The 14,698-nt window shown below is 33.9% G+C and overlaps 1 protein-coding gene across 5 annotated transcripts in view; it reads right to left on the reverse strand.

Moving 5' to 3' along the window:
- Positions 1-240: 240 nt before the first annotated feature.
- Positions 241-14,698, reverse strand: part of LOC113511449 (sodium-independent sulfate anion transporter-like) — a 47,520-nt gene continuing 33,062 nt past the window's right edge. For all 5 annotated transcript variants that reach the window (XM_052903423.1, XM_052903424.1, XM_052903420.1 and 2 more), the window contains 5 exons: positions 8,821-8,961; positions 6,037-6,182; positions 5,168-5,521; positions 2,336-2,477; positions 241-381 (listed from right to left, as the gene is read on the reverse strand). In XM_052903423.1, coding sequence (XP_052759383.1) covers positions 332-381; positions 2,336-2,477; positions 5,168-5,521; positions 6,037-6,182; positions 8,821-8,961 — 833 coding nt within the window. In that variant the 3' untranslated portion in view covers positions 241-331. The remainder of the gene's footprint in view (positions 382-2,335; positions 2,478-5,167; positions 5,522-6,036; positions 6,183-8,820; positions 8,962-14,698) is intronic.

Consider the following 14,698-nt stretch of genomic DNA (forward strand, 5'->3'; position numbering starts at 1 on the left):
AGGGTGGGATATGGCAGTGAATTTACAGGGTACAGAGGAATAACAACAGAGTTCTCAGGAATGGCAACGCATGGGGGTATCATGGGCGAAACAGTATACTCTGTTATGTCCATGGCTCTGCTTATGTCTATAGGCGATGGTTACCACTTTCCATTAGGTGAGCCGTCAACTTGTTTGCTGTTCTAAGTCACATAAAAAAAACTCTGGATCAAACACGTAGGCGAAGAAAACAAATAAATGTACTTAATTAAAATTAAATTATTTTATTTACAAACAGTTAATTTACAAACTTCTACTATTACATTTCTGCGGCGGGAATACCGATGTTTTGCTAAAGCGGCGTATCGGTAATTGTTTGTTGTTCATCAACCACAGATATACCTGAAATAATAATAAATTATAATTGAAAATCGAATGTTTACCATTCAATTGGAACAGTGACATGGTATTCAGTATGCAAATTATTGCAATTCATCTATTAATGTGCCACTGATACCTATTGTACTGATATATATATTTGTCGGCTCGCTCATGATACAATGTTCATAATGACGGTGGGAAATTGGTAATTGATATCATTCTAGTCATTTTTGTGTATTGTTACTAACAATATTGTCTCCCCTCTACAATTCCTGATTCAGAGTCTTTCAAAATAAATAGACATTATTCAGTATTTACTCTGTTCAGGTTCGCATGTAGAATACACTCTTAAAAACAATGTTTAAGTTTTGCTCTCACTCAATATAGATATAAAATGTAACTAGTTATTTACCATAATTATAGTCTATTCAAGTAGCAAATACAAAAACATCTTAATATTATCTATACATTTATTACTTTGTTACGCAAATTATTTTGTTTCTACTTGATTTTGAGTCGATTTTGTTCTACTAAACAACATCGACTTCAATCGTGGAAACCACAGTCATTTTGATTTAAAAAAAAATCTGTGGGACCAATCTATAAGTGTATTAGATAAAAAAAGAATTCTATACCTAGTCCAGCCATAAATTCTCTTACAAATAAAAATGCATATTTTTTTATGAAGAAATGTAATATTATAGTACATTACTGCAGCGGCCAGCAATTGAGGCATTGATGGACGAACGTGCAAATGTGGGCCGAGGCGTAGCCGAGGCACACATACGTGAGTCCATCAATGCCTAGTTGTGGCCAAGGCTTATATAGTACTTTTCTCAAACAATGCGCAGGAATCAAAAACACAATTTTACTTTTTAAGTTCAATGACGAATAACGAACAATAATAATTTTTCACGCGCCATAATGTTCCTTTATTTTTTTTTTCTATAAACAGCTTTCTATTTGCAAGCTAGTTCGAAATTTAAATAAAACCTTTTAATAATTACCTCCTTGGAAGCCATGTTTAGAAGTAAAAGGTCATTTCATTTTTAAATTACAGGACAGATATGAGTTTACATAGTAATTTATGTGGCCGCAAAACACGACAGATATGGATTTTCATACAACTTTTGCCGGCGTTGTTCGCATGTATCTGGCTAGTACGGCAATTTTGATTTGTCTCTAAGAAGATTGTCAAAATAATGCTCACATTTCCAAGCATGTTTGAGAAAATAAAATTTATACCTTCATATTTAGTGAAGTAACAGTATTTATAGTCAGACTAGTTATAATTAATATTCTTATTATTAGGTTAATCTTATACGCACAGCTGTAATAATATTATAATTACGTCTATGCATAACGTAGTATGCATAACTAGTAAGTACTTATTTATTTAATTTTTAGGTAGATAGATATTTATTTAATTTTTATTTCAACATATAATATGAAGCGAGAGAGAATAAAGCGTATCGATATTAATAACGCGACGATGAGTATCATGTACGTACTTATATTTGTGGCACACTGAAATGATAAAAGGGTAAACAGTAATATTAAATGCTTTCGCATCGCTACAGCGTTTAATTATTTTAAATGTGGCTGCCCATTCCAAATATAGACAGCTGTGTAATTGCATCCAATGATAATAGTAGGTAGTGTTTTTCAAAAATACCTTTAAATCGCGATCACGTTCAATAGGTACATGTCAATACTTTTCCTACTGACCAGAGAATAGTAACTAATATCTTTCTTCATACGAAATACTACAAATTTCATGACGATTGATTGATTATTAATGTGACAAGAGGTAACAAACTAATAAATAAATTCTCTTTCTTATTTATAACTGGCTGTATCCCGCGGCTTTACTCACATGAATCAGTGTATAAAGAACCTTATGTACTAAGATAGGATATATCTTACTTTTATACTAAGTTTCGTTCAAATCCGTTTAGTAGATTTGCGTACTCACCTATTAGGAACCTTCTCAAATCGCTATCACAGTATACAGGCTCATGTAGTACGCTGTCGAGTTGCTCTTTAATCGCAGGCCTGGTATTGCACCAAATAACCTGACCGCTTCTCGACCATTCTGTCACTAACATTTTAATACTCTGTGGAAAAAAGAATAAAAGTGTTACAATACAACTATTGCAGAACTGAACAACACCCTAAAAGAAAACTCTACATCAATTTGTCGAGTACAAGAACCAGTAAAAAATAAATGAAATAAATATTTAAAAATTATAATTAAATGCTATTAAATAATATATAACACAAATAAGTATTTATTAATTTAGTTTATAAATAACTAATTTAATTAAATTGGTAAAAAAATCTACTTTATAAGAGATTATAGTTGTGAGCATATTCATTTTTAAGTACTTATAATTTTAATTTAAAATTACTGGCCTGTACATATTATGTACTGCGTAATGTATAATTTAAAAGTTAACGCTGTGGTTTTACATCAACGTTGCATGCGTTTTGACGTGCGGCTTTATGCTGTCAGAATATTAAATTATGTATGTTTTAATATTCACTAAAATAATATTGTTGCTGTTTAATAGAATAGACCAGGGTTGTAGTATTATTCCAGCTGTAACATTATACCACGAACGACAACTTTAAAACTGTATAATCTTAGAATAAATACAACAGCGTTAAAAGTCGATGACCACATTTTTAAAACCCCTCTACTCTGTATTGTATACAGGCTGAATTCGAAATGGTTAGCATCCTTTGAAAGAAGTATTCTGTCAATGAATCTAAACTTTTCACCAAAGAAACGTGTGACAAAAAATTATAAAAATCTTTTTTTTTTACCTGTTTAGCCTACCATACTCACATAGTGCATTCAGCTACTGAATTAAAGAAGATTGTAAACTTTTCGTCTATTTTGAATTTTTGATATACAAAATTTCTTATCTAATATGAATATTTTATAAGTAGAGTTTTAGAAATCGCTAACAATTTCGATATTACCTGTTTAATTATGATATTCATCCAATTCTGTCATTAATCTTATTAAACTACTTCCTAATTCTCGCAATTATGTTTAAGATAATAATAGTAATGTTTTGGGAGTTTGGAGGTGTTCATCGAATTTTGACCCTGACTGTACCTCAGTCTATATTAAAACTAAGTACATCATTACTGATAATTTTTCCTTGAGGTTACTCTATATCAAAAATTTAAAAAAATTATTTGTATTTTTACTTGTTTACAAAGACGCATATAAAACTTAATAATGGATAAAATATTATTTTTTAATATTATTAATACGATTAGGTATGGATTATTTTTTTGTTTCATGTAATGTAACATGTTAAAATTATAATTTTATTATATATTCTTTATTGCACTTGTAAGTTACATATAAAATAATCTATCTATAAATGTTGTAAGCAAGGGTGGACTTATCTCTGACAGAGATCTCTTCCAATCAACCCAGTACAGTAAGAAAGCATTTCGTTAGCGGGCAGCTGAAGTGCTACAACTATTAATACATAAACAAATATACAGTTAAATAAAATATTAAAATATATAATAAAATATTACATAAATACATACACTATAAATACATACAATACCTACCTACTTATATAATATATGTTAAAATAAATTAATATACTACTTAGTACATTAGAAATTTCGTTTAATGATTTTAAGATTTGAGAGTTCAATTAGAAAAATACAAAAAAAAAATATTACTCAAGGGAAAAAAATGTGATTTCAACCTCTTCTTGAAGGATAATAATTATTGTTATGTTATCATATTTATTAATCAAACTTCCTAATATGATAATGTATTGTTGACTTCCATTGGTTGAAAACTACATTTATGAATAAATAAGTACACCTAATTATAAAGTAGTTCATAAATAAACGAGTTAAGCAACTAAATTATATCTTGGCTAATAAAATGACACTGAATTAATTAACACATAAAATAATGAATATCATCGCATCCCATTAAATATAAAATGATGTTAATTAAAAGTCATTACACAGGTTTTATAGTGAATTTGTATACGTACATCTTTTAAATGAAATATCACAAAACGAAGTATTTTCCTCATTAGCTCTTTTAAGCTTTAATCATAAAAAGCTAACTTCAGGTGGATCAATTTAAAAACTAACAAGGTTCCCGCACAAATTTTCTCTATTATACATACTTACTCGTGTATATTTTAATAAAATATATTTTTTTAAGAAAACTTTCTCTAAATTTATTTCTTTCGAAGACCTTAACCTTTAAATTATTTTTATCCGTTATACTCATGCACGCTATTACACCCACACATAGTAAAAAATAGTATTTTAGAAATACATACCTATCGTAGAAACCAAAGACTGGATATCTGTTACCCACTGTAGCATTTTTTAAAATATATTGACAAACATTCGTTACATAATTAATTCCAAGAAATGCAAATATTAAATTTGTTTACTCTCCTAATAATACTGATTAATAAATATTACTAAATTAACTTTTTTAATGTATAATATAATTATTTTTTAAAAGTAGATAAATTAATACTATAGAGTTAAATCTTTCCTTTTTATAATATTAATTTAAATGTCTAATGTCTATAGTTATTTAGACTTAGATAATCAATAAAATTAAGATAAGTCTATAATGAGTTATTAATATCTAATTTCATAAACGGTGAATAGTTTAAAGGCATTATGAGGAAAATAAAATCTAATAAATGTTTCACAGTGAAGAAGTGTAAATAGTTATGTTGAAAGGAAAAAAATTCAAATGCACATTCACAAGTTTAGTATCGTCATAACTCACCTGCAAAAATGTATAATCCATCCTGTACAAGGCGTCGCAATAAATCACCAGTATATTCGCCGATCTCCCTCTTTCCGCCCCTCCTGTGCCATTCCCCACGAAATTATCCGTATTTCCCACATTGTTACCATTTCCTACATTGTTACCGTTTCCCACGGCTATTGTGCCATTGGCCACAGGATCGCGGGGTATTGTGGGGACATTGTCGTCCGTTATAACGGTTAAGGCTTCCAGTCGCGTGTTAGTTATTTTGGTGTTTCTTAATGAAATTAATTGAGAGCGAACTCTTTCTGCGCCAGCGAAATGGAGCCCCCCGACTGGATGTATGGCGTAATGGGGTGGAAGGTTTCCATCCTAGGAAAATAAAAGTTAATAAAATTTTGTGAGGAAAACAAATTAAACGGTCTTGGCAACTTTGATAGTAATTTCATTACAATATTTTTTTAACTATAAAATAGCAGCTCAGCGGCCTACTTGATAGAAAGACGTTATTGTTAATTAACGTTAAATTTTTACAACAATACATTTTCTGCGTTTGGACTTAGTATTCTAAGTACAAAGGTAGGAATAAAGATCTTTACGTTAAGAAAGACAACATGAAATATTTGATGTTACGAGAATTATTATAATCTTATTATTAATATAATAAATGTGATTTTTCTTTGATTAACATTGTATATGTAAAAAAATATATAGCATTATACGAGTATGCTGAAAATTTTATATATACATAACTATAAAAATACTACAGTCAGAGTGAATTTCTTCAAAATTTATGGTTTATCAGTTAATATATTGCTTGTCAATGCGTATAACTTCCATGATATTTGTGTATCCGTAGACTATCGTTACAGAAAAAATAAACTCACATCAACGAACTGCACTCGAAGTGGCGGTCGCGAATGATAATAAAGTAACAGGACTACGTCGATGCCCACTCCGCAGATGAGACCCAGTTCTATGCCCAGCGCTAAACAACACACAAACGTTCCCACCAACGGAATAATGTCCAATCCTGTAAAAATGCATATCTTACAATTTACCATCTTAGTAATTCTAAATCATTAGTGCTTCTATATATTATATAGAGATTGGAGGTCAATATCTTCGTTGAGTTCTAAAATAATGCATTCACTTGATAGTAAGTACACAAAAACGTCAATTAGCAATTGATATACAAATATAATCGATACCAATCATAAAAAATTTGATATAATAGAAGTATGGTCATACATATCTATACCTAATCCACAGTTTCAAGAATCCTAATCAATATTAAAATTTAATTCCATCTTGAAATCGGTATAAAATGATTTAACATTCATTCTTCTTCATCGTAAAATAATTTCCAATATCTATGTTCCCTCTACTTCTACGCATATCTAACCTTTTTCCTCTATTTTTATTTTCAAAATAATGTAAGGACAAAAATTTTATAAAATTTAGAAATAATCCAAAACAATATGTTCAAATCTCTATCTCCGGCATCAATCTCGCCGCATGATACGAAACTGTAACGACGTGTGCGGAGGGCTTAGTTTAAAATCCAGTAGGAATAATTAATAGGCCGTCCGCTGGGATAGTGATGAAATTTCTGGATTTGCTTATATAATCTTTGCGGATTATAAGGGCCCCGCTGAGAATATGGGTAGGATTTGCTGCTAAATGGTAGTGTTTATTATTCAATTTGTTTTTCCCATTTCCGCATTAATTTATAGAGTACTAGCTTTTACGCGTGACTTTGTTTGCGTACATTTCGTACTTTATTAACCACTAGTTAAGTTTTTGAATATTGTAAGTAATTATTTTTTTCTAACATTAATTTCTCTTACGCCGCTTTAACTTCTAGGGATTGATGCTGATTGATGTAATGAAACAGCCTTTGTCTTTTCTCGGGATTAAAGGTTTCGTACTCAGTTTTATTAAAAATGATCTAGCCATGAGAAGCTAGCAGACTGAATTACTTCCTCGTTTATTATTTTATGATAATGACACGTAAGTGCAGACAATATTACCTACTTCACATAGTACTTACTAAATGAAAGTGTAGTCGACATAAGCTTCTATTATGTTCATGACATTGTTGTTAAGTTGATGTAATAAATATTCTACATGCTTATACTATTACATTATATACTATCGAGTAAGGTTATAACTTATGACTTGACAATTTTTGTTATGAAACGAAATAGTGTCATGTGATGAATCATCTAGTAAATCGCAGAATAATTAGATTATTTAGAAATACACTTTATCGTATTAATATTATAAATATTAAAATTAGCACAGTTGTTTGAATATTTTTAAGTTTATAACTCAATTACGCTTAAACAGCTGAACGGATTAACTTACACATAGAATATTTTATATATAGATTCATGTGGAAATAGTTCTGAATCAATTTACTCCAAATAATATATAAAGCATCACTACTAATGTGGATTTGAATGTTTGATACTTAAAAATTAATTTTATTATTTATTATTCTTATACCATATTCATACCTACAGGCAACATTTACCACTTTCCATCAATCGCTTATATTCAAAGTTTTATAAAAAAAAAATATAGTGCAAAGTTTGAGACAGCACAATATTTTATTATAATTGAAATATTAAACAGATCACAAAATATTTGAATAATCAAGAGCGCATGTCTGTGATATTATTATATACAACTCGTATAATGATCGAGTTGTACGACGAGAAATCTTACTATGCCTCCAAATTATCTTACTTAATAGTACGTAGTAACAATTTAATTAATTAATAATAGGTGTCTTACAAGAGAGACATGGTTCCCAACACGATAAATGAGCGCTGATTAATGACACGCAGGTATGATTTTGTACTCGTATACCTGTATACGAGTACAGTACGCTACTGCGGTAAAAGGACAATTATTCTTGCGTAGTTTATAAACTGAAATTTAAATCGTTAACATCCTTTTAAGGGGAGTATTCTACTAGTGAAATGATTATTTTATTAAAAAAAAATATACCTACACATATAACGATATCCAGCTTAAACAGTAGTATGACTGATTCAACATTTTGTTCATTTTCATGAGTGGAACATCCCATCAAAGGAAATCCTTTTAAATATTTTACCAAAGAAACAAAAGAAAATGTTCAGTTTCATCTTAGTAATTTGGATGTCACCCTACATGTTCTCTTTAAAAATATTTTTTGTATAGATCCATCTTCCAAAATCAATATTTTCGAATTGATTTAATGTTGTCCATACAAGCGTTTCGTTTCGTTCAGTTTTTATTGGATTAAATAAATATTTTGATATCGCTTTGTTTTGGCTATCCTCCAAATAATGAAAACATTTTCGACATTGTATGACATGTTGTATCTAGCAATTCATATATCAGGGCTTCTCATATATATAAGAGCAACGTACTGTACAATCCATTGATATACATATATTTTAAGTCTAGATATAAAATAATAAATATAAAAACAACAATAAAACTAAAGCGAATTTCGTAGTCGATTGTATCACGAATTTTGTTAAACTAAAACATTAAGATATTTATTAAGTATTCGATTTGAATGTGAATTCGTAATTTTGAATCCTGGGTGTTTTCTGCGTCAATGGTAAAACCGCTTAAACACTAAAGATAATAAATAATAGTGATTTACTCACTGCTAGTAGCCCAAAGCTTCTTCATAATAGTAATGTCCACCATATGTAGCACGGCGCATACAATGACAGCGGCTAGTGCGGCCCGCGGTATAAAGTAGAAATACGGAGTAAGGAGCGCCAGTGTGAGCAATACTATAATACCTGTTGAAAGATATATAAAACTTACATTTATTGTTTTAATTTAATACTTAACAGTGTTATCAATAATTATTTTTATTATAATCTATTTACCCCGATTTTACTCACGTGAATAATATTGTATTTAAATTATCCTATATGTTAATTTATAACCTATCAGTGCACTAAATTTCATTGAAATCCAGTCAGTCGTTTCAGCATGATATATGGTAACAAAAGTATAAACATTTTTACAAATTTTCACATTACCCTCATTAGTAGAAGTTCATTTGATTTAAACAAAATTATAATAATAATGAAATAATTAGAAATATGGGTTCCCACAAAATAAGAACTTTTGTATAGATACAAATCCTAAATTAAAATAAAAAATACTTTGAGTAACCATGATTAAAGTAGCTATTACGTGAAAACTCCTATAAACAAAATTGAACTAGAAACTCAAGTACTAAGTCATAAGTAGTTGCAAGGTCGCCACCGGAAATATTTTATTATTATTTTTATCGAAATAAGATACAGTATATTAATTGTTGTTTCTATTACGAAGATATTTTCAAAAGCAATATGCGCCGGAAACTAAATATTTCCATTATTGTGTTATTTATATACACTGTGTTATTATTATAAACTGGTGCCCTGCCAGTGTCTACCGATAACACAGGGGTTACTATTCCATTTTCACATCTAAAACAAAACGTAGAGATATATTTGTAGAACCCTTAATAGTTTTCGATCTAGAACGTGGAATCGCTTGTTTACATTTTGCTTCGTAAAAAGCAATTTTTTACTTCAACAAAGAAAACTGTACCGCTGAACATAGGTCTTCCCCATAAGGAGTTTTGCTAGTAGTTGCCACGCTCGGCTAGTGGGTTGTGCAACCGCAGTTAGGCTTTGGTGATATTTTAAAAGGGACGCTGCTGCCCATCCCTCGATCATTGAGTTCCCTTAGTCGCCTTTTATGACACCTACAGGAATGGAAGGGGTAGCCCATTCTACGTCGGGACCACACGACAAATATTTCCATGCTAGCAGTCGAATGGCCCGGCTTCATACAGGTGAATTTTCGAAAATAATGTATCGCTGTTTAGCTTATTTTATATTAGTAATTGAAACTATTTTTAAAGTCAGGAGTAATTTTATATTTTATTTTATAGTATCCACTACAAACAATCAAACAACTACATCTTTCCTCTTTATAATATTAGAATAGATAATATAATACAAAATAATTATAATATTTCGAAGTAAACCAATAAAATTTCATATATTTTTTCACTTAAATCAAATATTCTTCAGGATTTCTTTCATTGTACTAAACAAAGATAGATCTGTAATAGAATATCCATCAATTCTATAACCCTTACTACTATTTTATATTCTATCAATGATTCTTTAAAAAATTCAAATAAAATGTAAGAAACTTTCTGTTCCTTATATTAGAATATCTTACCTAATAGTAAATAATCTCATAACGATTTCATATACATATTAAAGCACGGATAAAGTATGTTAAACTAAGATTATGGAAATGCTAAAATTATATCAAATGCAAACGCTACCCTAATTCTGTTATGTGATGCAGGATTTAGATATTTAAATTTTAAATCGAGTGCGGAACTTTAGTGCGGTAAACTACCGATGCAAACTTTTAGATTTATGAACTTGAGCACCAGAGCGGTGCAAACCGCGCCCGCACATGCGAACAATGATTTATAGTACACTCGTACATTTGTCTTCACCACTATTTTGCTGCTCGCGGTCAAGACTAATAGCTTGGGTGGTAAAAACCACTGTTTTCATCTTCTATTTGCATGTATATTTATAGTGGTACGAAAACGAGTTGGTTTGAAAAGAAAGCTACTTTGGTTATAGAAAAATCAAGAATTTTCGGGAATATAGAAAAATGTATACTAAAAAAGTAAACAGATATACAAAGTGTAACTAGAAGGATACCCAGAAGCCTAGACCTAGATTAAATTTAGGAGGTGTAGACTATCTTGCCCAGTTGGACAATCTTCTATTTGAGAAAGAATTTAAGTGTCCAGAAATGGTATAAATGAAATTGTATAAAACAAGAGTTCTGCGGAGTGACTTTGATGCTATCAAATTGCAATGAAATAAAAATTACATCGAACGTACCTGAAATGAACGTTATCTTGCCTATAATTTGACGTTTATTCAACGTGATTCTCATATCAATACGACTCCATCATGTAGCTATATATTTTTTTAACATCTAGCTAAAACTAACAGTTTATAAATAAATACATATATAATTTAAATTACTACTAATAGGGCGTCGAAATACCTGCACACAATTCACGCCATTTCTAACAATAGATTTACACTTTCAATTTAAGAATATATTTGAATTCCATTTTAAAAAATAAATGTATTCTTATAAAAAATTCATTCCTTTGCCCTTTGTTTTTTGAAACTAACTCTTGTAAATTGAAATTCCTGTAAATTTAATACGATTCTGTCAGTCTACAACTACAATTCAACCACGACATGAAATAGAAATAAACTTTGGTATTTCTATATAACAAAGTTTGCCTAAATTAGAGTTGAACTTGGCTATCTTTGAGTCAGCTGTTAGGATTACTTAAATAATTGCTCGTGACGTCATCAAATCAGACAAGACCTCTACATTGATGAAGTGGTCCCAGCGTCGAGACGACCGAAACTTAATAATGAAATTTCTAACAAATCGTAACAAAGGAAATCTTAAGGAATACTTCTAGACAAAGTACCTACTCTAACCGATTCAGTGTAACCAATTTAAATTGTTATATGAAATGTCCTTTACGTTTCAAAACAAGGACAATTCTGATTATGAGAATAGAAAATCGACTCTCTTTCTTAGACTTGTTACTATGTAAAAATCTATATTAAAATATTGCTTTCATGTAAAACGAAAACAATTAATGTAATAACGAATATTTTTTTTATATTTTCTCTTTGGTAGTCCAAAACATAAAATTTTAACCATAAACCAAGTATCTATATAAAAAAGCACACGTTAAACATAAAACAGCGAAACAAAAACCCATTAGGGGTTTATAAGTGACTGTACGAATACGTTTTCTCGCTTATTTGCCAAATAGTGGAATTTTATATTTTTTTTACACTTTTATGTATGATTATATACGTTGTTACAAACATCCGCAGGCGATTCATTTAATATTTAAGGCAACATATTCAACAATTCTCAGATACATTTCCCATATACATTATTAAATTTAGGCAAAACGTATTTAGGCAGGTAAATTAAATATCTCAGGTTATCTGATCGTGTCCGTTCCATCAACTTGCTTAGATTGTTGTATTCCTCGCCTATAATTGACATTTTTATTTTGTTTTTTTTTTTTTTTTTCTGAATGTGTTTGCTGTTGGCCGTGTGTGGCCTTTACAGCTTCACCGGACGCGAATGCAGGGGCGAGTGCTGATGGCACTCCAAGCCCGCGAGAGCGACAGAGGTGTCGACTCTTTCTTATGGACTGCGGTGTGTGTGTGCGCCTAAGGGCGCCAGAGTGGCTCGGCCTCGGCTTAGGCCACCGCACTTCGACCCCCGTCGAGGGACGGCGAAGGGTCGGTACGTCTGGGTGGGTGAGATTGCGACGCGGTTGTTATGCGCTCGGGCGCAAACCTGATCGCGCGCGGACCGTGTGTCGCGAGGGTTCTTCGCCCCCGCCGGCGGGGGCGGTGTGTGCGATGTGTGGGTGTGTTTGTAGGGGCTCTTGTCGAGGGTTCCGCGGTAGGTAGGGAGGGAGACGCGTTTGCCGTCGTAGTTGGATCATCGGGGTCCAAGAGTGCGTGCCTCGGGCGACGACGTTTTGGAGCGACGTTCTCTATGGGGGGTTTGTATTTGACCGCTCTTACTATGAGCGGATTTGAATGGGACTCGGCTGAGGCGAAGTAGCGTCGAGACGCCTGCTTCATAAATTGCCTTATAGTGGGTATTTTGAGGTCGCGGTGTAGATCCACGTTGCGCATCACGGGGGCCCGTGGCCCGTCGCAGAAATTTATTTTGCACCACCTGAAAAATGAAGGAAGGGCGTGGGCGAAGACGACACTAGCGTACGTCATCACCGGTCTTATACATGCTTTATAGAGCGTCAGCTTTGCGTTAAGCGACAATTGGCTGCGCTTGTTAATAAAGGGATGGAGGCGTCCCAGTATAAAATTGGCCAGGCCTCGGACGCGCTTAAGATGAGATGCGAAACTCAACTTGGAATCTAGTGTCACGCCAAGGTATTTGGCTTCGTTCGTCCAGGGGACGGGCGTGCCAAACAGCTGAATAGAGGCGGGAAGGGATGGTTTTCTTTTGGCCGTGAAAAGCACGGCGGCGCTTTTATCTGGGTTGACTTCGATGCGCCATTTTCTGAACCAGTAGGCCATCGTCCACCGCCCGTTGAAGCCTGTTGGCTGCACAGGCGGCCGACGTGCTGTCCACATATAGGGCTATATCATCAGCAAAGAGGGCGATTTGCACTCGGGGCTGACGCGGGATGTCGTTGGTGTACAACGAGAAGAGGGTGGGGGAGAGGACAGCGCCTTGAGGGACGACGGCTCTAATCGGTCGTGCGCTGGAACGCACTCCATTGACGCGATAGCGATATGACCTATTGGACAAGAAGGCTCGTATGATGTGCACGAGCCTGTCTGGCACTCCCATCTTGTGCAGTTTGAAAATCAAGCCGCTGTGCCAGACTTTGTCAAAGGCCTTCGCTACGTCGAGAAACAGGGCACATGTGACCCCGTTGGATTTCAGGTGTCGGGCGTTGAGGACGTGTTCTACTACACGATGTACTTGATGAACAGCTGAGTGCTTGGCTCTAAAGCCGAACTGCTCATCGATCAGGATGCCTTTGGACTGTAGCCAATCTTTCAGGCGTGCGAGTATTAGCATACAGCTTCCCCAGCGAGCTGAGGAGACTGATGGGGCGAAAACTGGTGGGAAGGGACTTATCTTTCCCAGGTTTGGGAAAGCCTACGACATCGGCTTCTTTCTAAGCATCTGGAAAGATGGCATTGGTAATTGCCGCATTGAAAATCGCTACTAGAAGTAGCAGTTTGGCAGACTCTTAAGGAGTCTGTTAGAGATACCGTCGGCACCGGGTGCCTTTCGGTTGGGGGTTCCTTTGATGAGTGTTCGCACCTCATCCAGTGTAACGGGGGGAGTGACTCTACTGGAGGGATCGAAGATTCGCTCCACCTCGGATTCTACCTTCTCTAGATGATCATCGGGCACCGGAAGGGTGCTCGGCATATTAATTCTCTAGGCTGTCTGCTAGGCATTCAGCCTTTTCTTCATCAAATAAGGCCGGACTGTTGTTTGTTCGGACTAAGGGCGGAAGGTCGGAGTAACACTGGTCTGTTTTGAGGGTTTTGGCTACTCGCCAGTACGCGGTATGGCAGGGGGTGAGTTCTTTGGTGAACTTATCCCATCTGTCTCGCCGAAGTTCCGCTATGCGACTCTTTACTTCGCGCTGTAAAGCTCGCAGGCGGGTTCGGTTCTCTTCTGAGGGATAGCGGTCATATGCTCGTGTGGCTGCATTCTTAGTGCGCAGCAGAGCCCTTACATCATCAGGCAGGTTCCATCTACGGTCGCCCGTATCCGGAACCTCCCTGGAGCAGTCCTTGACTGCCGACTGCAGGTGCTCTGTTAGCGCGTCAATGGCTGTAGTCGTCTCCTCGATAGATTCGACTACGTCCGGGATGCGGTCCAGTACCGGAG

Source organism: Galleria mellonella, unplaced genomic scaffold (assembly GCF_026898425.1).
Source record: "Galleria mellonella isolate WM207_F2 unplaced genomic scaffold, CSIRO_AGI_GalMel_v1 utg139, whole genome shotgun sequence".
Classification (NCBI taxonomy): Eukaryota; Metazoa; Arthropoda; class Insecta; order Lepidoptera; family Pyralidae; genus Galleria; species Galleria mellonella.